We start from the raw sequence: 27,934 nt of genomic DNA on the forward strand, positions 1-27,934 counted from the left end.
CTGTAGGCGCTAACTCTCTTAAGTAAACTATGCTAAGGTTCAATAACACAACAAGGAAAGATATATGAACTTTAGGAAAAGCAGCAACATTGATCTTAGGGGTAAAGTGAGGAACTGTGAGGAAACATAGAAACTTACATAAAACACTTTAGAAAGAAGACAGGCAAGGGAGTATCTCCCTGAATCATAGACAATATAAAGTTACCTAAGAATGTTAATTTAAACAATGCTATTCGAAACAGAAACATTGCAGTTGATGTTATGACAGAGGTTGGAGTGGTCTCCGTTTCGTTTTCTAGCCCCACTTCTCCACTGACCACTACAAATTTTAAATTTTTCTAGGTTGGTAATATAGCCGATTTATACAGATCTCAGACTATCAGATTCAAAACTAAGAACAAGTCATTCAGGTTTCTTCAGTCAGCAATAAATAATTGATTTATTACCAAAAAAGGTATCTTACGCAAACAAATATGTGAAGATTATTGACAAGTTTGTATTATGCAAATAGTTTTCTACTCTTCCAAAGAGAAGTTAACACACACAAATCTGAGGAGAGACAGAAAATTGAAAACTCTGCAGAACTTTAATTTGAAAGCACTTTAGCCAAATAATAGTTAAACCTGGAGAAAAATGATACATTACAGATCGTTCCAAATAGTGCCCTGATTTTTGAAGCTATTCCAAACACACAAGTTGCTGGTGATGTTGTCTTCCTGGAACAGTTGTTGTTGACTGAATTCTCTTTGCCTCTGACTCCATGGATAGATTTCAAGAAAATCCTCTTCGGGAACTTACCCCACATAGTAAAGATGACTTTCAGTGAGTTTTCAGCTTGCACATTTTGCTGAAAGGAGTTGCAAAGAAAAAGAGAGAAAACCATGGACCATTGCATCTTTCATTCTCTCTTACTGTCTCATTTATCTCTCATTGATTTCAAAAATACAGTTGCCTTATTCCACTCACAAACTAAGCTATTGCCCTTTTTCTTAAAGTTCTCCAGACTGAAAGACTCCATCTGATCTCCCAGCTCTTTGTAGGTGAAATGTTGTTACTGTTGTATCCAGTGTCTTTTCTTTACCATGTGCCCTATGTTTAAAAGTTTCAAATATATTTATATGGGTCCATGTATTTATTGTAAAAAGGATAATATTTGGACCACACCTCTTAATTACAAAGTGTAATATATAGTTACGGGCTGATATGATATAGTTAGCACACAAGAAGGATGAGGTTGGTGGGAAAGCTAGTGTATTAAAGGGATGTGGTACAATTTAAAGTTGGTATTAGGTATGAGATTCACTGGGATGTTTGGGTCAATGGTAGCTTAGTTTTTAGCACTGATATCTGAGTCAGAAAATTGAGTCCAATCACATTCCAGAAACTTGAATGCAAAACTTCAGGATGATACTCAAGTGCAGTTCTTCACTGTTGGAGGTACTATCTTTCAGTTGAGATGTTAAACTGAGACCCCGTCTCATCTGATGTGGATATTAGAAAATCCACTGAACTGTTTTAAAGAGGAGTGGGAGAAGTATTCCTGGCCATTCTTTATTCCTCAAGTAGTGTCACTAAACTAAATGGCCTAGTCATCATTGCTGTTGTTGGGAGCTTGCTGTGCACATGTTGCCTGCTGCGTTTCCTGTAAAACAGCAGTGAATACTCTTCGGCAGTTCCTCATTGATTCTAATGCCTTTGGGATGCCTTGAGTTCATGAGAAACTCTGTTATTACTGGAAGTCTTCTTTTTACAGGAGAGTTTAGTGTACTCACTCAGAGTCTAGATCATTGAAAGTATTTAGATGAAGTACGTAGATTTTTGAAATATTGAGGAATTGAGGGCTACGAATATTTTGAACAAAAAAGGAGTTGTGGCCTGAACTATATCTGCCATTCTATTACAAAATGACAGGGAAGGTTTGAGGGGCTGAATGGCCTACTTCTGCTTCTGTTTCTTGTATTCTGAACTCTTAGTTCAATCTAAATGTTAGAAAAGGACTGCAAGAATCTTTACGACAAGAAGGATGGGATGAATGATTGTTATGGATTTAAGATTGTTTTACACTTGTGCTGATGTGATATCTAGCATCAGCATTACAATATATGCAGTTTTGCATTCGAAATGCAACATGTTTGAATATGTCTATTGGGTTTTGCTTTATTTGGGACCGGCAGGATTTAACTGCAACAGATTAGTTACATGTATTAACATTGCTAAGGCATGCTGCCTATCCTACACTATGGCCATATGCTGTCTTTTTCATGAGATTCACAACTACTAGTTCCTAAAGCTTGGGCCTGTTTACGCAATGAAACCCCTAACAGACTCAACATGTGCATCTGCAGTTGGCTGTATTTCTCTAGCAACATTTTTCATTCGTGTAGAACCTGTAACACATGTAAACATCTGTCAACATGTCACAGACACATAATGGAAAAATCATCTATATAGGGAATGCCAATGCTTTTGATCAAAGAAGTGCAGCTGACTGAAGACACACAACAGTACAGATGCATCCTCAAACAATTGCTTGCTAAGTATGGCTGGGTGAAGAAACAGTTCCCCTCAAAAGATTCAGTCCCTAGCTATCTCCAATATAGATTAGCTTCGATATTTTTCACTCTTTTTAAGTCACTGGTCTTACAAAGTATCTGACCAGTGAACTCACATTTATTTTAATTCGTACATGCAAATGAGCAGTTTTCGCTTACCCAGAGTAAAAGCAGTAGAAGCACTGCCGTTTAATTATATTCTTTTGATGTTTTTGGACCACAACTGTTGGGTAAATAACTGCAAGTTTAAGTTACACAGTGTTATCAGTGTGTAAATAACCCAACAATTTGTGGTGGATAAGAGATAAACTGTGAGATGCAAATTGCTAGAAATTGTTTGAAAATTTTCACTACTCAGTTTTTTGGTTTAAGCTGAGCTCACTGTTAATTTTTCCATGAATTTTAAGAAATTGCTGTTGAGACAAATTAACCACAGAAAAGATGGAGCCACTGCTTCATGATATGTGTATCTTTAATTACAAGATTTGAGTTCCTGCAACAAAATTCTCAATCCATAAAAGGAACAATTAAAACCATGCTGCCTCATTCCTCAGGATAAGACATTGTTCCTTGAGGTTTTCAAAATTTGAACTTTTTTTTTCTCATTTTTCTTTTCTGACTCTTGTTTCTTCTCAATCTAGTGTTTCCTCCACTTTGTATTACTGTTTAAAACTGAATTGACTGAAATTCACCTTATTTCCTCTCTGGTGTTCCTATGTTCCTTTCACAACACACAACCCTTACATCTCATATAGGGACTAGGTTGCTGATGTCATCATTCACCCACACCCCAGAAGCCCTCTTGCCCTGGTCACACTGTTACTAACACAACAAGCTATACAACAGCAGTTATATAAGCTGAAAGGTGGAGAACAAAATCATAACCTGGCCATGAAATGCCTTGTTCCAGTAAATTCTGGGTAAGCATGTTTTCAAAATTATAGCTTAACAATGAAAATGAACTGAATTTCGTCTAAAGATAGTAGGAATTGCTGATTTCTGAACAAAGGTCTCGACCCGAAACATCAAACTTTCCTGCTCCTGTGATGCTGTTTGGCCTGCTGTGTTCCTCCAGCTTCACTCTGAATTTATTCCAACTTGGCTGCAGCTACAGTATTTGTATTTGTTCTTTGCAGTGCCCGACAGCGGCCAGTTTTTTTTATATAGCAAAACATGTTGTTTCCAATTAAAATTGAGTTTAATGGTCTGACACTGAGCAGCCTTTCCCAAAGATGGTATTGGTTTTCACTTTCACGGAAAGGTCAGCAATTCATTTGAAGCCGTAACACTGGCAGCTACAGAACAGAATAGCATTCCTCTTAAGTGGGAGGACACCAGCCTTTTCTAGTGACTTATTACAGGCTAAAAGATGTTAGATTAAACTAGATCCTGCAATTATTAGGAATAATCTGGATAGAATCCACCTATTAAAACACTAATGGAATCAGGTTATAAAGAAAAGGAGCTTACTGTCCCATTTATAGAGGATCAGAATAACTTCTGTCTAATTTTTGATTTCAGTATCTTTTTAATTAATTCTAGAGATGCTGTTGCTGCTAAGAGCAGCATTTACTGCCCACCACTCATCACTCATGCTAAGACAGTGTGTAATCTGCTTTCTTGAAACAAATCCCACGCTGCTGTTGGGAAAGGAATTCCAGGATTAGATCTAGCAACAGTGAAGAAATGACAATATGGTTTCAAGTCAGGATGGTGAGGGAATTGGAGAGAAACTTGCAGGTGGTGATGTTCTTGTGCATATGCTACTCTTCTCCTTCTAGATGTTAGTGGTCATAAGTTTGGAAATTTGTTTTTGCAGGATGCTGTTTAATTTTGAGGATTATTTGCAAATACTGGTGTTCCCATTGCCTGTCCTTCAGTGTTAGAGATTACAAGTTTGGAAAGTACTGGTGAAAGGAACCTGATAAATTGCTGCAGTGCATCCTGTTAGTGGTACCCACTGCTGTTACGGTGAACCATTGTTGGGGGGGATGTTGAAAGTATTGAACATTGAATGTGGTGAATAGGATGTCAACCAAGCAGGCAATATTATCTTGGATAATGCTGAGTTCCTTGTGTGTTGTTTGAGCTGCATTCTTTCAGGCTAGTGGGGAGTATTCCATCACACTCCTCAGTTGTGCCTCGTAGAGGGTGGACTGGCTTTGGGAATTCAGGAGGTGACTGACTTGGTGTAGAATTTGTAACATCTGCCCTGTTCTTATAGCCACAGTGTTTATATGGATGGCCCTGATAATGGGTGATTCATTGATGACAATGCTGTTGAATATCAAAGGGAAATGGTTTGATTCTTTGAGATGTTTAATGCCTCGCACTTGTTAAGAAGTTATTGTGATGTAATTGCCAATTGATTCACTCTGTCAACAACATCTTCCTTCACTTTGCTAATGATCACAGTCAGGCTGACGTGACACAAGAATTGGTCACATTGGACTTGCCCTGCTTTTTTGTGGGCAGGACATACCTAGCCAGTTTTCCATATTACCAGGAAGATGCCAGTATTGTAACTGTACCGACATTGTGGCTAAGGGTACAGCTAGTTCTGAAGCACAGAGCACAGTATTGCAGCTGGGGTGCAGTCAGGCCCCATAGCCTTTTGTAGTATCCAATTTCTTGATATTGTCCGAAGTGATTGCAGTTTTCTGAAAAGTGGCATCTCTGATGGTCAGGACCTCAGGACAGTTTTGAAGTAAATCCACTTGGCATTTCTGGCTGAAAATGGTTGCAAATGCTTGAACTTTGCTTCTGCAGTGATGTGCTAAGCTCTGCCGTCATCGGAGGAGAGATGTTTGTCGAGCCTCCTGTTTTGGTAATTTGTCTAATTGTCCACCACTATTCCTGACCAGATGTGGCAGGACTGCAGAGCTGTGATCTACTGGTTGTGGAATGGCTTAACACTGTTTATTGCACTATATTGTAGCTTCACCAGCATGGTACCTATTTTTTAGGTGTGCCTGGTGATGCTCCTAGCATGCTTACTACATTCCACAGTGAACCAGATTTTACCCCCTGCTTGGTGATCATGATAATGGGTCTGCCAGGCCATGAGATTATAGATTGTGGTAACTGAAATAGATAAAATACTAGCTGAGTGAAAATTTCAGAAAACAGTCATTCACTATTTACAGGTGTGATGCTACAAATGTCTTCCAAACTGGGTGCATTTCTGGAAATTTTAGCTGCACACCTGTGGTTTTCAATCCATCAAAATTAATTCCAGTCACTAAGAAAATCCTGGAGGGTATGGGCATGAATCTTCGGTTGCCTGGATTTTGGCTGGAAATCCAATTTGCTTTGGGTTGCTCTACAACGTTGAAGCTGGAATGAGATAACTGTTTGAAGGCTGTTCTGGAAAGCACTGAAACACTACAAATTTGCTAAAGGCCATTAAAATATTTATCTATTTAAGGTTGTTATGAAATTCAATTTTTAAAGCATTTTAGTGGCACACATCTCTTCGGCAAACGGAGTACAGTCTTGGACATAACAAAATGCCCAGAATATTGTAATGGTGGGGGAAGACTGACCAGTTATTGTCTATCATTCTCACCAATATTGTAGCTGCCTTTCACACAGTTACCCTGTTGGGAGAAAGAAAGGGGAAAAGTCTGAGAAAGGAGTTTTAGAAATTAATTAGCTACTTGATACAATATTTTTCTTAACATTTTAAATAACCATTCCAAACATGCTTCCTGTTGCATTTGTTTCTTAATATATTGTAATACTTTCTATGCTAAACTTTCATTGAAAAATGTGTAATGTCATTCTGAAGCCACACAGCCAGCTAACTTGAAGTCGCCAATGTCAGTTCGCTAAAAAGAGACTGAGTCACAAAGTGCGAATTCTGAAATTATTGAAAGGTTTACCAGTTATTCGAACATTTATACTTGGAATCCCGTCACCAAATTTTCTTTTCCTGTGGTTGATGACTGGTCTGCAGTATACAGTGAATTGTGTTCCTTCCCCACCCTCCTGGCCACAGTACCTACATGTGAGTGTTGCCCAGGTTACTTTAACTTGAGAAATAATCCAGGTACACAGGTATTGACAAAATGCTGGCTGGCAGATCTAAAACTGCATTAGACCTGCAGGCAAGGTGGGTTCCGTCACTTGGTGTTAATAAGTGAAGCATGCAGCCAAGCACCAGTCTCTGATTGATCAGCTCAAATTAAACTGTTATCAACATGTAAATATTGCCTTTTCGCTTATTGGACCCAAGCAAACAGCATGATCAGAAGTAAAATTTCCACAGGCAGTACAGAACACACAAGTTAGTTTTGTTTCCTTTTGGGTTATATCTGGCTTTTGTGTTCTTTGTTTGTTTGTTGTATTATTTAAGGTAAGAAGCTGAAAAGTTTGGAAAATTGACTTTTTTTTCCTTTTTTAAACGTCTGGCATAATTGTCCCATGATTCCCTTAAACATGCACTTGGCAGGCGCAGCCGAAGCTTGAACCATAGATTTTCTGGTTTTATAAATCTTAACAAATAAAGGTTGTGTTATTGTTCTGTCAGTCATTTATCTTTCCTTTTGATAACTGAACTTGTTGGGAAATTAATATAACATTTGTTCATTGAGGAGTTTTGATGTTCTTGCAACATTACTCTACCCATTATCACTCTTTAATCTCAGTTACCAGGCATGACTAACCATTCTCCACTCTCATTTATGAGCCCCCTCAAACATGAATCATTTTATCAATACAAAATAATGACAAAGCAGGAAATCTAAAGGTAAAAATCAGAAAGTACAGCAAATCCTCAGACCTAGTAGCACCTGTGGAGGGAGAAACCACGTTAATTGTCTGGAATTTCTTCCTTGATAAACTTCCAGCTTGGCCTATTTGCCGCAGGAGAAAGCATCTGGAAAGGCAGGACTCTCAGTCTGGGAGATGGGAAGTTGTTGTAGTTCAGTGTGATGCTGATGCGTATATTTGCTTCTGCTGCCTTGATCCAACCATAAAATTCAGCTGTAGATTCACGCCTATTCTCTGATATTAGCACTTGATCTTTCTGAGATATTCATTATGATTCAGCCAATCTTACACACTCAATGTCACTGTATCCTTCATGATATATGAAACTATTCTGGTTGTTGAAAACATTGGTGAGGAAGTCACAGGGTGTTAGGAGGTGTCAATGCAATTGCTAAATACTTGAGGTGCTGGAAATCTGACATTTGAACAAAAACATGCTGGAAAAGCTCAACGGCTGATGTTGAGCACCTCAATATTTGTAAAAGGAAAGACCGTTGATCTGGAATGTTAATTCTGTTTCTCTCCACACCCATTGCCTGATCTGTTGAGTATCTCCAGCCTTTTTGTGGTGTTGCTGGGAGATGCTGCTTGTTCTGAGTTTCTGCTGCTGTTACTAGTCTTCCTCCAAGCTTACAACGAAGGCAAGGACATACTTTGTAGAATGGTGACTCCAAAATCACACCTTTTAAATAGAGCACACGTTGCAAAATGCTGTTTTTGTGTGACGTTCTATGGTTTGTTGAGGAAGCAAAAATATAATTGTTTATGATAAGCTAATATAATAATATTAGCTTGTGGAAACCATGTATCTCCACTTTTCCTATTCACCTTGTGTACTTATGTATGGATATATGTCTGAAACTCCCTTCAGACCTGCAGCCGTCCATGGCCTTTGTGCTTCTCCAACACTGACCTCCCTCTTGACTGCAATGTTAATTGCTCCAGCTGCTTGAACTCAAAGCTTGAGTTAGTTTCTGTAAAACCTTTACTGTATAGTTCTTAAAAGCTACTTCTTTGACCAGCCCAATCGCCCTAGCATATCCCAGTCTTGATGGTAAATTTAGTGGTGATGCACTTGCATAAAGGCTTTGTTTAAATTTGAGCTATTGTTGATATCATGAGGAGATTTCTTGGATGCAGTCCAGGACTTGTAATTCTGAGCCTTTACCTGGGTTTGGGCATTATTTTAATGTATAATTGGGGTAATTACACAATCTGGTATTCCAAACAGGGATAATGCAGCCATAAATCCTCCACCTATTTCATTTCTGTTGAGAGACTCATTCCACTTCACTTTCAGAGAATTTGTGTGACTAGCCAAAGGCACTGCTGACCTTAGTTATTCAGGTCTTAACTTCATCAGCCGTGTGAACTGTTCTGGACAAGCTGCAACAGAGGTAGGCAGTTCTGTTAACTTCAAATCTTTGACCAGTGACTGAAAAAGTTGACTTCGCATATTTCTTTGGTGGGACAGATTGGTACATGATTTTGGTCCTTTTGGAATGAAAACAGAACTTGCTGGAAAAGCTCAGTAGGCCTGGCAGCGCCTTCGAAGAAAAAATCAGAGTTAACATCTCAGGTCTGGTGATCCTTCCTCAGAACACCAGACCTGCAATGTTAAGTCTGATTTTTACCTTCACAAATGCTGCCAGACCTGCTGAGCTTTTCCAGAAACTCTCTCTCTATTCCTGATTTACAGCATCCAAATTTCTTTTGGTTTATATTCAGTCTTTTTAGTATTGATCATGAGAGTGCACTTAGTTTGTGCAGATGAGAAGTTTGTCAATGCCATATTGCATTTCTTGATCTGACTGGGTATTTAGGGCACAGTCCTCAGTGACGATGATGTCATGAACTACAGTTTCTTGTACTTTGGTTATACCTTGTTATCTTCTCAAATTGAAGACATTGCCTCTTGTGTGATGTCTATTTTGGATGCCATTTCGACTAACACACAGTTCCTCAGTGCTGAGACCATCATTTTGAACAATCAGCATACAACCCTGTTTCATTTTGGATATCAAAAGGCTTTCTACCTTCCTGCATGAACCAGTGTGCAGTCGTGCAGTTACCGTACAGATCAGATTAATTTGTCTGCACTGCAGGACGTTGCAGTGGTACTGTGTAGGCCCTCACACTAACTGTATTAAATGCTTTAGTCTGTCAAGGATTCCCCTGTAACTGAATGTGGAGCTAATAGGAAGTCACTGGCATTCCGAAATATCTTGCAATATTTCCGAATACTAAACATTACTCCTTTGCCCACCTATTTTATTCCATTCACTGCTACCTGCTCTGCCATCCCCTCAAAGTTTAAACACCCCGCCCTCAGAAGCCAATGGTAATTCAACCTCTGCAACCAATTCCAAACTGGAACCAGTTGCCTCCCCCGGCCTGCAATCCAGTCATTAAGCCCCACTGTCACCCACTCTCTTTATTAATATGTTGTTAGCATTGATCCAATCTTGATAGTTCATATCTAGCTCTGTGAAGGTCACTGGTTTCTTTGAAGTGCGTCAGAAGCCCAATATAGGAAGCTCCTTAGTGATAAGTTTGACACAGAGTCTACAGAGGGATATAGATCAGTTAAGTGAATATACAAAAACATAAATCACAAAATATTACACAATTTAGCAAGTGATAGGGAAGGGAAGTGGAATGTTGAGCTTTATTTCAAATGGTATAACGTATAAAAATAGGGAAGTCTGCTAAAACTGTACAAGGCACCAGTTATACCACACCAAGGATATTGTGAATAGTTTTTTTTAACCTAAGGAAAGATATACTGGCATTAGAAGTAGTCCAGAAAATGTTCTTGATGTTGAATCCTGGGTTTGGAGAGATTTTCTTAGTTTGAGTCAGAAGAGACTGTACTCAATCTGTGCATTTAGAATGAGAGGCAATCTTATTGAAGCATTCAAGATTCTGAGGGGGTTTAATGGGGTAGATTCTGAGAGGTTATTTCTCCTTGTGGGAGGGTGTGAGACCAGAGTACACATTTACTTAGTTAGGATAGAGGCGAGGAATTTCTTCTGAGGGTAGTGAATCTGTGGGATTCTTTTACCAAGAACGCTATAGAGGCTGGGTCAGTAAGTTCATCCCAAGCTGTGATAGACAGATTTTTAATGCGTAAGGGAATTAAGAGATATGGGAAAAATACAGGAAGGTGGAGTTGAACATTATCAGTTCACCATATGGGCCAGATGGTTAACTTCTGTTTCAATATCTAATGGGTCTAGTGAGGAATGTTCTGCAAAAGTTCATGAAATTCTGCAGTTAAATATGAATTGAAGAAGAAAAGTAATAATTAGGTTCACAGGATGGAGATCAGTAAATTGGAAAACTTTTTTTTTGGAAATTATACTTTAAAAACCACCTTTTGGAATCGTGGTAGCAAAATGAGAATGGAAAACTAGGAGTAATAACTGAAACATAAAGACATTTGTAGGTATTTTTAATCAATTTGTTCAGATACAAATGACATATCTCTGGAGCAGGGAGACCTGAACCCAGGCCTCCCTCTACTGCTGGACCCTACTGAGGGACTGTGGAACCCTACCACTGTGCTGCTACAGCCCTACAAAGACATTTGCAATCTAGACGCTGACCTCAAAATGAGAGTACTGAGTTTACAAGTTCAGTATAACTTGTGTGCTTTTTGGGAAAGGGAATTCTAGTTGAAAACACCGTGTGGTTCACTTAGTTTTCAATCTGATTGACATGAGACTGCACTGACTAAAGAGTAAATCGTGGACTCGTCCTTACATGTGATATATTCGTCATTTGTTCTGTTGAAGAAAAATATAAAAGCATAGAGGTGGTTTCTTTGCAGAGCTTCTCCAATTTGATGAAGTTGGGGAAAGGCTGAGTAGAGATATCAAAAGGAGCTTTCACACCCAACTGAATGTTGAGGATTTCCCTCCCATTACCAAATCAACCATGTAACCTTTCACCTGTTAACCACCTCTAAATATCCGTGTTTCCAATTCATAGCCAGTTTACGTGCAGAGCCTGTTAAGAGCAGTACAGTGACACCAAAGGTGAGACGCAGATATATCTTCCATTTATATTTTCGAATCAACCTGTTCAGAGATGTTATTGCACATCTCTGGAGCAGGTGGGACTTGAAATCAGGCCTCATGGTTTAGAGATAGGGACACTACCAGTGCGTTACAAGAGCCCTTTTTTAAGGGCTCTCTGGCCACACCAGGGAATGCGGTACAAGTACGTACCCTGTTTGAAATGTGAGATGTTTTTACATCTTTTTGAATCCACCAGCTCAGCGATGTTATTACACACCTCCCAAGCAGGTGGGACTTATACCTGGGTCTCCTGGCCCAGAGGTAGGGACAGTGATATTGCACCACAAAAGCAGGTGAGGACACGTTTTATTTTCTAATTGACTTGTTCAGAGATGTTCATACACACCTCTGGAGTAGCTGGGACTTGAAAGCAAGCCTCCTGCTTCAGAGGGACTCTTCCACAGCACCACAAAAGCAGCTGAGGTCAGATACCAACTGAATTCTAATAAGACACACATGTGTTTGAAAGCTTTGTTTTAATTGTTTAAATCTAATTGATGACTACCATAACTGAATCATATTCTAAAGGGTGATGCACTGCACTGATTTAGCACCCAGGTCCAGATGAGAAGCAATCCTTGCAGAATAAAAGCCACATGCAACCATTTCTACTGAAGATATGGAGTGTGCTGACTGACACACCATGAAACATTGTATGATTGCCAGGCGCAAAGTGTGAGAGACCACAGGCTCCTGAATGTATTGGAAGAAGAGAGAGGGTTCTACACTCTGACGTGGGAAGGAGCTCCCTCAGCCTCCAGCTTTCACTTTTGCAGTAGGTGATGCTGCTCTGCCTGACCTACACAAATCCTACTTCACACCAAGGGAGTCTCTGGGCAGAATAGAACAAAGAACAAAGAAAATTACAGCACAGGAACAGGCCCTTCAGCCCTCCAAGCCTGCGCCAATCAAGATCCTCCGTCTAACCTATCATCTATTTTCTAACTGTCTGTGTCCATTTGCTACCTGTCCATCCATATACCTGCCCAAATATATCTTAAAAGACGCTAACGTGTCTGCGTCTACCACCTCCACTGGCAACGTCAGTGACTAAGCACTCCCTTTTCGCTGGTACCTTATTTAAACTGAACTAGCTCAGCAATTACTTATTTTTGGTCTCTGCTGACACCAAAGCTCTGATGGTGACTGTTGAATATGCATTTGTATGATATTGCACTTGATTTTTAAACAGTTAAAGAAAAGTTGCGTTTTGTTTAGCAATTTATTATTGTTACACTTTTAATGAACAGGTATCACTAATTGGTATTTGTCATTATTTGTTATTATATTTATGAGAACTATCACTGCTAATGTGCATGCTCCTTGCTGTCAGTTAGCACAGCCTACTTATTTTAAGTGAAGTACTCAGAAAATCTTCAGGAAAAATGTTAATGGACTCTTTGTGAAGTCTTTACAATCTGTACCAGAAAGTCCTCTGGTGAGTATCAAAAGTCCTTTTCAGCACAGTACAACTCTAGCAACAAGTGAACGTCGAAAGCTGAACACAGCCTCAACTAATGCTCAAAGCTCACAGCAGTGATATATTTATTCAGCTGGTTTCTGTTAGGAGAGTGCATTAATGGTAGGGGCTAGCCACTAAAATGCATGCAGCCTCTTTAAATGAGTGCTGGCAGAGATTTTAATTTAGAGTCTGTGTTTCAACAAAGTGGCTGGCTGTGCTTGAATTCCTTTGAAAGATTCATGCTTTGAATCAGTGATGTGTTAAATTGGTCTTGCAACTCAAGACCCACCTTGTTCATGTTATTGGCTCTTTAATACCTGGAGTATATTGGAACTATTGGTTGGCTTGCATTTACAGTGTTAGAGCTCTTGCGTTACACTGGTAGTGCCCTTACCTCTGAGCTAGAAATTCCAGATTCAAGTTCTCCCTGCCACGGAAGTGTCATGTCTGAACAGGTTAAATAAATTTTGCTTTTTTGTTTTAGCATTTTCAACATGGTGATGGTTTAAGCTTTTCTTCTACAGAAAGTAGCCAGTTTTGAGTTGGAACCACACTGAAACAAGAATGAGCCATTTCATCCCTCAAGTTTATTCCGTGCCATTCAATGAAATCATGGTTTAACCTGTATACTTACTTTTGTATCATAACCTTCATACTTTTGCAAATTGATCAATGTTTTCTTTGAGGAGTTAGATTGCAGATCAGCCATGATTTCATTGAACAGCAGACCAAATTTGGGGAGTGGAATAGCCAACTGCTGCTTTTTCCTGTGGTCCATTCAGGTACCTCGCCTTTCCATAAACCAAGCATTTTGTACCTTTCACTCTCCTTGAAAATTTCTGTCATTGCCCACTTCTCTCAGAAACCTACTGTTTCCTTTGAATCCAACATCTAACCCTTTTATCCCCACGGAATGCTTCAGTATCAGTCATGCTCACCAATTGTTTTCCTGAATGCTTTCAACTTGTGATAACTTGCACCAGCCTTATACACTGCAAGACCTTGCTAAATATGTGAATCTCTGAGCTGTGAAAATCAGAAATAATCTTGGCAGCAACAGAAAATATTTTAAACCTGGAGACTGTGAACTCGGGTTTTAATTTGTGTGGGTGACTGAGTGACCACAGTCACTTGTTTGATGGCACCAGTGAGAGGTCCAAACCATTTTTGTGTTCTTGTACATTAGTAATAATGGGTGAGTTGACAGTGCTGAAAGATGCTGTCAGCAGCTGGCCAGCCTCAGGTGGGATGAGCACTGGGGGTAAATTCAAATTTAAATCAAAAGTGGGATATTAATGGGAAGAAGTAGGGGGTTGGAGAAAGTAGAATCGATGGATCAGCTGTGAATGGAAAGGTTCTTGGGGGCTGGGTGATGCTCAGAAATCAGTGGGAGAGCTCCTGTTACTGCATTTATGAATGACCCATGAAAGGCCCAGGACCATGAAAAAATCACTGGTTCACCTGGTCAGTGCTAACTTCATCTGGATGAATGGCACATCCTGTCCATTGGATCAAAGGAGTTGCATCTCGATAGACTACAGTTTGCAGTTTTATGGGGGAGTGTACTTACTTAATTCCTGAACTGCTTCAAAATTGCAAGTAACAATGAGAATGTTGTAATATATTAATACATCATACAATAATCATGTGTTTTGTTCCCAGTCCAAAAACAGTGTTGGAAATCATCTCAGGTAATCCTTAGGTTTTTTTTTAGGGAGAATGACTGAAGCATATTAGGAATATAATTAAATCTGAGATGCTGCTTACAGTTTAATGAAAAAAGACTTGCATTATATAGAGTGATTCAAAACCGCACAATCTCCTTGCAGTGCTATTACAGCTAATAAAAATTTCTGATTCATAGTCACTGTAATGTAGAAATTTCTTAAAAAAGACTTTGTAATTTGGTATGTGGATTGAATACTAAATAAATGTTTGTCTTATCCAGCAAGTTAATTGGATCAAATACTCGATTTGTGTTTGATATTTTTAAATCAACATGTTACTACACACCTATGGAGCAAGTGGGACTTGAATCCAGGCCTCCTGTCTCAGAGGTAGGGACACTACCATTGGGTGTCTCTGACTCAGTAGTTAGCACGTCTGCCTCATAGCACCAGGGACTCCGGTTTGGTTTCAGCCTTGGGCGATTGTCTGTGCGGAGTTTGTACATTGTTCCCGAGTCCACTTGGGTTTCCTCCCACAGTCTGAAGATGTGCAAGCTAGGTGGATTGGCCATGCTAAATTGTCCATAATATCCAGGGATGTGCAGGTTAGTTAGACTCACCATGGAAGATGCGGGGCTATGGGGATAGGGTAAGGGGCTAGGACTTGGTGGGATTGTCTTCGGAGACTCAGTGTGGACTTGATGGATCAAATGGCTTGCTTCCATGCTGTAGGGATTATATGATTGCATCACGAGAGCTCTTCAAGTTTTGTGTTAACTGTTTTTGTTTTACTTTTTCTACCCAGAAGTTTTCTGACTTGCAACTGCACAGTTTTATTTTCCCATCATTAAATCGCCCATGTTTCCCAAATTAATTAATTCACATGCAAAGCCTGTTAAGGGCAATGCAGGCCACCAAAGACACAATAAGAGGTAGAAAGGCAGGGAAAAGATTTGTAATAACTTTATATTCTTGGTGCTTACACACTTGAGCAATACATTTGCAATCTTGGACAGATGAGAGTTAAATTCTCTGACTCTTTTATCCAATAACAGTCACTGTCCATAAAACAAGGACTTTTATGGCTCCACTGGGATATAGCATCTCCGTTATGGAGAGAGGCTGGATAAGATTCTTGTTGAGGTTGGCTGGCTCGCCGAGCTGGTTTGTTGTTCCACGGATGTTTCGTTACCATGGTTGATAACATCCTCCGTGCAGCCTCTGATGAAGCGTCGGTGTGTTTTCCCGCCTGGTTTTTAAACTCGGGTCCATTGCGATGGATTGCCTCACTTCCAGGTTTCCTCCGCAAAGGAATGTATACATCAGGAACACGTCAGAACTCACCACAAGACTTCTACGACCGCTGGGCATCAGAGTGGCACACAAACCCACATCAACTCTATGACAAGTGCTCACTTGAACACCACCAACTCGCTGCCATGGACAGGACCAATGTCATCTACAAGATCCTCTGCAGAAATTGCAAGAAATGCTATATCAGACAAACAGGAAACTAACAAGGCTACATGAACACCAACTGGCTACAAAGACACAATCAATACTCACTCATATCAATCCACATGGACAAGGAGAACCACCACTTTGACTGAGACAACTCCAAGATCCTGGGACAGGCTAGGCAGAGACAAACACGAGAATTCTTGGAAGCATGGTACTCTGCGAAGCAGGCTATAAATAATCACATTGAACTCGACCCCATATACATTCCACATTCCACTACAGAGGAAACCTGGAAGTGAGGTAATCCATTGCAAAAGCCCCCAGAGTTTAAAAACCAGGCGGGAAAACACACTGACGCTTCATCAGAGGCTGCACTGAGGATGCTACCAAGCATGGTAACAAAACGTCTGCGGAACAACAAATCAGCTTGGCGAGCCAACCAACCTCAACACCTACAACCCGAGCTACAGATCTACTCCAAAACCTTGGATAAGATTCTGTTGTTTTCTGTAAGACAGAAGATTTGTGTTAAATCTACATATCTTTATCCATGCCAGTTGTTTGTACTTGGATTTAACCTATTGCCTTGTTCTTTCTCCTGTTCTTTGTGCAGTGATCCTGTCCAGTTGCGACAGCTACACAACCAGGTCCTACTCGAACAACAAGAAGCAACCCTGCACCAGTTGCCACAGCAGTCTCCTCCGATGTCCTCCTCACTGCCAACTGCATTTCCATCTACCATGAATCTTGTCAATTCTGCTCCTCAACCATCTGTGCAGCCAAACCAATCTAGCAGATCACCAACACCAAAAAACACCCAACCTCAGTCATTCAGTTATGCCCGGCCAAAGCAGTTTGTTGCTACTCAGAATTTTGTGCCAGCAGCTGTCCAAAGTTATTCCCCCTCACTTTCTCCTATGCCCGTGATGAACACGGTATCTGAAAGAAAGCAGTATGGTGAAGAGAATTACTTTGGATTTTCACTCACACCAGCATTTCAAGTTCCTGCTAAATATGCCAGTCAGAGTTTGCCAACCCCACTTTTACACAGTTCCTCCACCACAAGTGCTGCAGGACAATCCACTCCTTCCCCAGTTCCTCCTCTGCCAGTTTCCCAACCTCGGATTGTATCACCAACTTCCATTAATGCTGGTAACTCTTGCCCGAGTCCAGTTCAGAATCCTGTGGCTTTCCTCAGCTCTGTACTACCATCATTGCCCTCTGCACCAAATACTAATGCCATGGGTCTTCCCAAGAGTGCTCCAGCAATGTAAGTGTCAGTTTCAAAAATATATTACAACTGTGTTCTTAAATGTGGGGAGTTTGGGAATTGGGACATGAAAACTTGTTTCTCTAAACTACTATGTGAGTGAACTATGCAGTCAGATACTCCATCTATCAGCCTGCTTTAAATGAATTTGCTTGAGCATGTAGCAGCCTCTCCATAGATGCTACCAGGCCCTAACTTCTGATTTTGTTTCTGATTTACAGCATCCGCAGTTCTTTTGGTTTTGATTGAGCATGTGATGTGGCGTTGTCTTCTATACCACTTTCTCAATCACAGAGGGTCTGTACAAACATAGAGTGATAACAGCATGAGGCGATCATTTAGCATTTTTTGTCTGGTCCAGCTCTCCCTGAGCTACAGTGCTAATTAGTCCTACTCCATAACCTTTTCCTCATGGTCTTACACATTAATTGCTGTCTAATAGAGTCATAGATACATGTAGCATGGAAGCAGATCCTTCGGCCCAACTTGTCCATGCCAACCAGGTTTCCTAAAATGAAATAGTCCCATTTGACTGTGTTTGGCCCATATTTCTCTAAATCTTTCCTATCCATGTACCTGTTCAAGTGTCTTCTAAATGTTGTAATTTTACCAGCCTCCATCAATTTCCTCTGGCAGCTTATCCCATGTATACACCACCCTCTGTGAGGAAAAAGTTGCCCCCCAGGTTCCTTTTACGTCGTTCTCCTTCCATCTTAAAGCTGTGCCCTCTAGTTTTGGACTCCCTTTTCCTGGGAAAAATACCTTGGCTAATAACGCCCCCTCTCTCCCTATTTATTCCAGAACCCTCTCCCCATCCACCTCTCTGATGAAGGGTCTAGGCCCGATACGTCAGCTTTTGTGCTCCTGAGATGCTGCTTGGCCTGCTGTGTTCATCCAGCCCCACACTTTGTTATCTTGGATTCGCCAGCATCTGCAGTTCCCATTATCTCTTGGCTAATAACTATCCAGTTTTGGCTTTGAGAATTGAATCTGCCTGCTCCATATTTGCAAGCAATGCATTCTGGATCTGAAACATTTGCTGCTTCAAAAAGCTATTCCACATGTTTCCTCAAGTTCCTTTGCCAATCATCTTAAACATGTGTGCTGTGTTCCTCAGGCCCTCAGCCTATATGAGAACAGTTTCAGTCTGTCTGTTCTTGTCCTCTTACTGTTTTCCCTGTCTGGCTGTGGTTCAGTTTCTGTTTGGAAGCAGAATATTAGGCCTCACATTTGGCTTATTACTGCCTGTTTTATGCAGATGACCTCACTTTGAGCCCAGCTTTCTCTCAATCTTGCAGTATACAGAGGTTAACTTGTCTCCATGTGAGGTTAGAATAGGAATGGGCAAGCCATCAGAATTTTTTTTGACAGGCTCAGCAAGTAAAAATTCAACGAGAATCAGCGCCATCCTGAATTCCTGTCCTGCTCTCACACCAACCCAGATTTGCCTCTATCAATACCAAGATTACTAGGCCATCAATCATACTGTAGATCAGACAATAATTTCCTCATGTTAAAATGCTACACTTTCTTGTCTGAAAGCATCCATCTCTAATAGTTACTGCATTACATAAAAGATAGCTTTCTTCTGTTACTTGAATGATGTTAATCCACAAACTGGTTTTATCCCGATTTAAAAACTTATCTGTGGAATGAACAACTTGCTCTGAAACAAAGATTTTGCTTAATGATAACTGAAAAGTCAGTATCAAGAAGCTGTGGGTGAGAAGAGGTGAGTGTTCAAAATGAAATAATTTTGCAACTTTGTCTCCATTTGTTAGCACTGTGCAAAAGACTTTAAACAGATCTAGCAATTCAAAATCATGCATCCATGCCGCGTTGAGGGACATCAGCAGAATTGTACTCCAGCACAATCTGCAACCTCATGGCCTGGCATTTCCCCCAATCAATATTTACCATCATGTCCAGGTCTAATGGAAAATGCAGGCGGGCACGCCAGGGGCAGTACCAGGCATACTTAAAAATGATAAAAACATGTGAGGCTGGATGAACACAGCAGGCCCAGCAGCATCTCAGGCTGCTGGGCCTGCTGTGTTCATCCAGCCTCACATTTTATTATCTTGGATTCTCCAGCATCTGCAGTTCCCATTATCACTGATACTTAAAAATGAGGTGTCAGCCTGGTGAAGCTACAAAGCAGAACCACTTGCATGACAAACAAATAAGCAGCAAGTGGTAGACAAAGCTAAGTGATCCCACAGCCACCACTCAGAATTGAATAGGAACTCAGTCCTGTTTCAAAAGTGCAGGAGAGAAATGACTTTATCCAAATGTCATGGACTGGTAGATCAACTAATGGAATAGCAGCACCTGCTGAATAGGCTTTAAGAGCAAGATTGTGCAACTTTGCTGACTATGGGCTGTTTTATGAGGTGTGCTATAATCCCAAACCAGGTCACCCAAATTTATAGTTATATTCAAGTCAGGGCCAATACCTTTTCATTGTTAAAGTTAAAAAAGGTGAGACCAAAGGGGCTTTTTAAGGGAACTAAGCCATAAGATTCCTTGACTTTGAACCATTAATATTATTTTGCTATATAAGTTAGATCAGTAAGACAGTCTTCAACAGATGGATACCTCATTTCTCACACCCAGAATTAACATATGTTAAACATGGGCAATGTACTGTGTTTGAACACCCATTGCTCATGTCAAGTAGGAAATATAATCAGAAACAGATCCCTTGGATTTCTCAGCAATTGTTGCCAAATGCTAATGACACTCTGGGTCATCAAATCTTTTTAATCTTCACAAGGGATTAAACTTTTTCACTTTTGCTAATGCAGTTTTGAAAACTTTGCTCAAGATTATCTCTGTCATGGCCTTCCTCAGTGACTGTTTCTGTCCCGGTTGATTCTTCTCCTGCCCTGAGTCCACAGTCCCCTGGACTTAAAAAGACCACACCCCAATATACTCCTCAGATACTGAAGCAGTTCCTGTTCAAATACAACAAGACCTGGACAGTATCCAAGCTTGGGCTGACAAGGGACAAGTAGCATTTGTTGCAAACAAGAGCCAGGCAATCACTATCTCTGATAAGAAACAATCTAACTACTTCCCCTTAACAGTCAATGGCATTACCATCACTGAGTCCCCCACTATCAATATCCTGGGGGTTACCATTGGCCAGAAACTCAGCTGGACTCAGCATATAAATACTGTTATTACAAGGGCAGGTCAGAGGCTGGAAATCCTGCAGGAAATAACTCCCCTCCTGACTCCCCAAAGCCTGTCCACCATCTACGAGACACAAGTCAGGAGTGTGATGGAATATTCCACACTTGCCTGGATGAGAGCATCTCTAACAACAATTGAGACACTTGACACCCTCCAGGATTAAAGTAGCCCACTTGATTAGCACCACACCCACAAGTATCCACTCCTTCCACCACTGATGCTCAGTAGCAGCATTGTGTACTATCTACAAGATGCACAGTAGAAATTCACCCAATAACCTCAGACAGCGCTTTCCAAACACATGGCCACTTCCATCTTAAAGGACAAGGACAGCAGATACATGGGAACACCACAACCTCCAAATTCCCCTCCAAATCACTCACCATCCTGACTTGGAAACAATTGCCATTCCTTTAGTTTCTCTGAATCAAAATCCTGGAATTCCCTACTGAATGGAATTGTGGATTAACCCACAGCACATGGACCCCGGTGTTTCAAGAAGGCAGCTCACCACAACCTTCTCAAAGACAGTAAATGCTATGTCACCCTTAAGAGAATTTTTAAAAATTGTTCATGGGTACAACTTTGGCTTTCACTAACAGCGAGCTTCGTCTGTCTTTAGATTTTCCTTAAACTCTAATCTTCCTCATATGTGTGATGCAAATACTGCAGTGAGTTTTTAGGGTCCTGGGAAGTGTTTCTGAACAAAGAGACCTTGGAGTACTAGTTCATAGTTCCTTGAAAGTGAAGTCGCAGGTAGATAGGATAGTGAAGAAGGTATTTGGTACGCTGCCTTAATTGGTCAGTGCATTGAGCTGGGAGGTGATGTGGAGGCTGTTTGGGATATTGGTTAGGCCACTATTGGGATACTGCATGCAATTCTGGTCTCCCTCCTATAGGAAGGATGTTGTGAAACCTGAAGGGGTTCAGAAAAGATTTACAAGGATGTTGCCAGGATTGGAGGGTTTGAGCTATACGGAGAGGCTGAATCAGCTGGAGCTATTTTGCCTGGAGGATGAGAGGCTGAAGTGTGACCCTATAGAGATGTATAAAATCATGAGGGGCATAGGTAAATAGACAAAATCTTTTCCTGGGTGGGTGAGTCCAAAACAAAAGGGCATAGGTTTGAGGTGAGAGGGGAAAGATCTAAAGGGGACCTAAGGGGCAACCTTTTCACACAGGATGGTGTGTGTATGGAATGAGCTGCCAGAGGAAGTGGTAGAGGCTGATACAATACAACATTTAAAAGGCATCTGGATGGGTATACAAATAGGAAGGGTTTTGAAGGATATGAGCCAAATGCTGGCAAATGGGACCAGATTAATTTAGGACATCTGGTCATCATGGACAAGTTGGATTGAAAGGTCTGTTTCCACGCTGCACATCTCTGACTTTTTCAAAGCTCTGATAGAAAAACCAAGCTGTCTACTAACTCCTAAAATTTGGCATATAACTTTAAAAGAGATGTGTGAGGCAAGTTTTTCACATAAAGGGTGAGAGACAATAATTTGAGGTGCTTGGAATGCGTTGCCAGACCAGGTAGTGGAAGCAGACACAATTGCAACATTCAAGAAACACCTGGATGAATACATGAATCGGAAGGGAATAGAGGGATACAGTTCCTGTAAGTGAAGACAGTTTTAGTATGGAGGGGCAAAATGTGTCGGTGCAGGTTTGGAGGGCTGAAGGGCCTGTTCCTGTGCTGTTTTGTTCTATTTTCTCTTTCCCTCTCTGTCAACTGACTGACATTTTAAACTCGGTCTACTTTTGTACTCCAGGACAAGGACCCATCAAACTTTCTTGAATCACCTATTGAAAGCCCTTCCCCTGTTGTTGGGCAGAATTGAATGTTGCCATCTTGCAACTGTTTGTTGTGACGATGTCACCAGTCACAGCTGCTGGCTTGCTCGGTACAAAAGAAAATGGATATCACTAAATAATTTCATCATGACTGGTACAACACATGCTTAAGATGACCCTAAATAATTTCACATAGGTTTTAACAGTTAATCCAGTCACAACATGTTAACCAACTGCACTGTCTTGTTGCCAATGGGTGTTAAATTAATACTTTATCTTGAAATCTATTATATTAAGGTGTTTTATTCAAGACGTGTACAAACATTATAAAGTGACAGTTTTTGGTTCAATAATGCAGCCCTCCACAGGGTATCTTGAAGAAAGTGCCCAAATCACCTCGAACATCCATCAATGATGATATACAGGATAGCAAGGATGCTGTAATACATGACCTGGACAGAAAGTTACGCTTCAGAGATGATGTTCCTCAAACTGGCCAGCAGGTAAGAGCCTTCCACACAGAGGGGAGCAAAGAATTTTCTTGCTGCATTGACACTGAATATAGATTTCTAATTCCAGCTTCAGCAACATTTTGTTAGTTGTGTTTATGTGACAGGAATAATGTTCCACCTTCTTTAATGTGCAAAACCATTCAGTTGCCCTGGGAATAGTTAGAAATGTAATTCCTTTTCATCCCTAGTTATAATCATAAAGGTCAAATATGATGGTGTGTCTTTTGATTTTTATAAGCATATGGGGATAAATTTGGGGATACTACATTCCTGGAACAGAATGTCTTTCAATGGCAGTTTGAACCTCTTGGAATTATATGGCACATTCAACATTTCACAGCCTCAACAAATGAGTCTCAACTGAGAAATTTAGCATCAATGAATTTCCTCCAAGAATCTGCGAACTCGTGCAGTAGTCAGTTACTACAAGCCCACTGGCAGAATGCAGCAGAGGTTTTTGTTGTTTGCTGTGTTTTTAATGGTCAGTATAGGGAATGATCATAACATGATATCAAGATGCTGCAATTCCCTTCCTTAAAGCTCTGTGGATTTATGTACTCCAAATGTATTGCAGCAGTGCAGAGGCAACTTAGAACCAGCTTCTCAAGGGCATTTTAGAGATGAGCAGGAATACTAACAGTGCCACATTCCCCAAACTAATAATAAAAGTGTACAAGTACCCAGGATGTGGAAATGATAGTTAATTCATTATACTGAGGTGTTCTGCAGTCTGCTTATTGTTATAAAAAGGTATGGAGCTAGATGAACACAGCAGGCCAAGCAGCATCAGAGGGGCAGGAAGGCTAACGTTTCGGGCCTAGACTCTTCATCAGAAATGGGATTTCTGAAGAAGTGTCTAGGCCCGAAACGTCAGCCTTCCTGCTTGGCCTGCTGTGTTCATCCAGCTCCACACCGTGTTATCTCAGACTCTCCAGCATCTGCAGTTCCCACTATCTCTGCTTATTGTTATAACACCATTGTCAATTACTATTTGATAGGCAATAATTTATGAGGATAAAATAGCTCGCAGATTTCTTGGACATAATTCTCCTTCAAAATTTAATTTAGTTGTGATAGAGAATATTGCAGCCGCACAGCTACAACAGTATTTTCTTCAGTTTTCTTTGATCATCTGAATCAGTTCCATATGAAAGTACTCAGTTGCTGCAATTAATATTTAACATCTCATCAGCAAACTATTTAATTATGATTATGTTTAGTAAAATGTTTAACATATATTCATTGCATATATATCTAAATTGCACCATATGAAATGAAGCTCCATTAAAACATTACACTCACCATGTAGTGTGCACAGAGGTTACAAGGTACAGCCACCTACTGTTTGTGTGAAACTTAGCCATTAAGATATTGGTAGTTTCACAGAAAGCTTCTAACCTTCTGTGTGAAGTTGCAGTCTACCCATATAACAATTTGACTTGGGTATTTCTATTCAGAACTTATCTCTGAACCTTTTTTCTTAAAAGATATTATGTACCCTAAATATATTTATCTGTCACATCCAGCACATCGCTCAAGTGACAGTGGGTTCTTAATGTGGTAGGTTCTAACTGGATATCAACTCAGTTACATTCAGACACTGTATTTTGGTTATTAATCTGGAATATAATAGAATTAAAGGATGTTTATCATAATGTTATCAAATATTAGCCATCTATTCATCTGTCTATCCGATTAATTCATCCAAGCCATTATTTATCTGTTCAAGACACCTGTACAATCCATTCACCAAAGCCATACTTGAAATTCATCTATCCATTTAACCAGGACAGCATTCGTACTTTGGTCTATCTGTCCAAACTTTTCATCTTAGTTTCCCTCCAAGTCCTTCTATTTACCTAATCTACCCATTTATCCAATTAGTACATCCATCTTTCCAGTCTACCCAATGTCCATCAGTTCAGTTCAGTTCAGTCCAGTCCATCCAAATATCCAACTCTGCAGGCATGCCATCTGTCTACCCAGTCCATTCAGCAAATTAATCCTTCCATATGAGCCCCTCTGAATACTATCACTCATTCATCCATTCATCTGATCCCATCACCCATCCAGTCCATCCATCTTCTCTAAGCCTCCATCTAATATATCCATCCATCAGTCCAGTTATCTGCCCATCCACAATCGATTTGACCAGCAAATCTACTCTGTGTATCAGATTACCCAGTTAACTTATCTATCCTGCTAGTCACTCTTCTTTGGGAAGGCTGTGGCCTAGTGGCATTGTTGGTGAACTAGTAATCCAAAGATCCAGGTAATGTACTTTGGACCTGGGTTCCAATTGGACCTGGGTTCAAATCCAACCTTGGCAGATGGTGGAATTTGTTCGTATAAAAATCTGAAATTACAAGTGTACAAACAACGGTGTAACCATTGTTGATTATTGGAAAAAAAAATCTGGTTCACTGATGTCCTTTAAGGAAGGAAACTGCTGTGTCTACCCACTCAGGCCTCCATGTGACTTTAAACTCACTGCAACACAGTTGATTTTGAGCTGCTCTCTGAAATGGCCAAGAAAACCAGAATCACAGGAAAATCTCAAAGGATGCCCAGCAGAGGCAGCAGCACAATGGCATACAGTTAGGTGAGAGTTGCCTTGGGAGTCCTTAACATTGACTCCAGACAGACACTCATAGAACTAGATCGAGCATGGACAAGGAAACCTCCTACTGAGTACTACGTACTGTTCTCCCTGTTGATCAACACTTGGAGGAAGCACTGAGGGTGCAGTTATATACTCTGGGTTGGGGATTTCAATGTCAACCACCAAGAGTGGCTCGGCAGCAGCACCAACTGATTGCTGGTCATAGCAGCTGGTCAAGTCCTAAAGGACATGGCTGCTAGACTGGATCTGCAACGGCGGTGAGGAAATCAACAAGAGGGAAAAAGATACTTGATGTCAGCCTCAACAAACTGCCTGCTGTAGATGCCTCTGGCCATGACAGTACCAGTAAGAGTTACCATCACATAGTCTTCATGAAGGTAAAGTCCTACCTTCACTTTGATTTTACCCTCCATTGTGTTGTGCAGAATTTTCAACATGCTAAATGGGATAGACTTCGAACAGAACTAGTGACTCAAGACTGGCCCTCCATGAGACACTGTGGGCTATCAGTAGCAGTAGAATTATACTCCAGCACAATCTGAAAACTCATAGCCTGGCATATCCCCAACACAACCATTACCATCAAGCCAGGGGATCAACCCTGGTTCAATGGAGAGTATAGGACAACATGCCAGGACCAGCACCAGGCATACCTAAAAATGACGCATCAATCTGGTGAAGTCCCCAGGCAGGACCATTGGCATGCCAAACAGCATAAGCAGCAAGCTATATCCAGAGCTAATTGGTTATGGGATCAATGAGTCAGATCCAAGTTCTATAGTTCTGCCACATCCAGTTGTGAATGGTGGTGGACATAAACAACTGGCTGGCGGAGAAGGCTGCACAAATATCCTCATCCTCAATGATGGAAAAGACTAACGCATAAGGCAAAAGATAAGGCATTTGTAACAATCTATAGCCAAAAGTATTTAGTGGATGATCTATCTCAGCCTCTTCCTGTGGTCCCCAGCATCACAGTCTTCAACCAATTCAATTCACTCCGTGGAGGCACTGGATACTGCAAAGACTATGAGTCCTGACAATATTCTGGTGAAAGTATTGAAGACTTACATTCCAGAACTTGGCGTACTCCTAGCCAGTACATTCACAACACTGGCATCTACCTGACAACATGGAAAGTTGCCCTGCAATGTCTTGTATCAAAAATCAGGACAAATCCAACCCAATTATTTACCAACCCATTAGTCTAATCTCGATCATCACTAAAGTGATTGAAGGTGTCATCAACAGTTATCAAGTAGCATCTACTCAGTGATACCCAGATTGGATTCTGCCAGAGCCACTCAGCTCCTGACTTTGGTTCAAACATGGACAAAAGAGCTAAATTCAAGAGGTGAGGTGAGAATGATAGCCCTTTATCAAGGCCGTGTTTGACTGAATGTGGCATCAAGGAGTCAATGGTAATCAGATGAAAATCTCTTCTCTGGGTTGGAGTAATACCTGACACACAGGAAGACGGCCATGGTTGTTGTAGGTTAGTCATCCCACCTCCAGGATATCTGTGCAGGAGTTCCTTGCGGTGGTGCCATAGGCCGAACCATCCTCAGCTGCTTCATCAATACCTTTCTTCCATCATAAGGTCAGAAGTGGGAATGACTGCACAATGTTCAGCACTATTTACGACTCCTCAGATACTGAAGCAGTCTGTGTTCAAATACAACAAGATCTGGACAATATCCAGGCTCAGGCTGAAAATTGGCAGCTAATATTTGTGCCACACCAATGACAGGCAATGACCATCTCCAACAAGAGATAATCTAACCATCACCTCATGACATATAATAGCATTACAATCACTGAATCTCCCACTATGAACATCTTGGGAGTTATTACCGACTAAAAACTGAACTGGACTGGCCATGTAAACACAGTGGCTACAAGAACAGGTCAGAGGCTAAGAATACTGCAGTGAGTAACTCACCTCCTGACTCCCCAAAGCCTGTCCTCTATTTACAAGGCACAATTCAGGAATGTAGTGGAATACTCCCCACTTGCCTGGATGAGTTCAGCTCCAAAAGCATTCGAGAAGTTTGACACCAAGCAGGTCAAAAAAGCCCACTTGACCTGCAATCCCACTCTCTCACTGATGCTCAGTAGCTGCAGTGGGCAACATCTACAAGGTGTACTGCAAAAGTTCATCAATGTTCTTTATCCTTAGACAGCAACTTTCAAACCCATGACCACTTCCACCTAGAAGGATAAGGGCAGCAGATGGACTGGGGCAGCATGGTGGCACAGTGGTTAGCTGCCTCACAGTGCCAGGGACCTGGGTTCGCTTCCAGCCTCGGGCGACTTTCTGTGAGGAGTTTGCACATTCTCCCCGTGTCTGCATGGGTTTCTTCTGGATGGTCCAGTTTCCTCCTGCAGTCCAAAGATGTGCAGTGTAGCTGGATTCGCCATGCTAAATTGCCCATAGTGTTCAGGGAGATGTAGATTAGGTGGGTTATAGGGGGGTGGGTCTGGATGGAATGCTTTGAAGTTCGGTGTGGACTTGTTGGGCCAAAGAGCCTGTT

At 41.0% G+C, this 27,934-nt stretch overlaps 1 protein-coding gene across 6 annotated transcripts in view; it reads left to right on the forward strand.

The window, feature by feature from the left end:
* The window catches only part of mypn (myopalladin), a 284,569-nt gene that overhangs the window by 200,088 nt on the left and 56,547 nt on the right, over window positions 1-27,934 (forward strand). For all 6 annotated transcript variants that reach the window (XM_059653169.1, XM_059653168.1, XM_059653170.1 and 3 more), the window contains 2 exons: window positions 16,611-17,267; window positions 22,624-22,768. In XM_059653169.1, the coding sequence (XP_059509152.1) occupies window positions 16,611-17,267; window positions 22,624-22,768 (802 nt within the window). The remainder of the gene's footprint in view (window positions 1-16,610; window positions 17,268-22,623; window positions 22,769-27,934) is intronic.

This window comes from Stegostoma tigrinum, chromosome 20 (assembly GCF_030684315.1).
Source record: "Stegostoma tigrinum isolate sSteTig4 chromosome 20, sSteTig4.hap1, whole genome shotgun sequence".
In the NCBI taxonomy this organism is placed as follows: domain Eukaryota; kingdom Metazoa; phylum Chordata; class Chondrichthyes; order Orectolobiformes; family Stegostomatidae; genus Stegostoma; species Stegostoma tigrinum.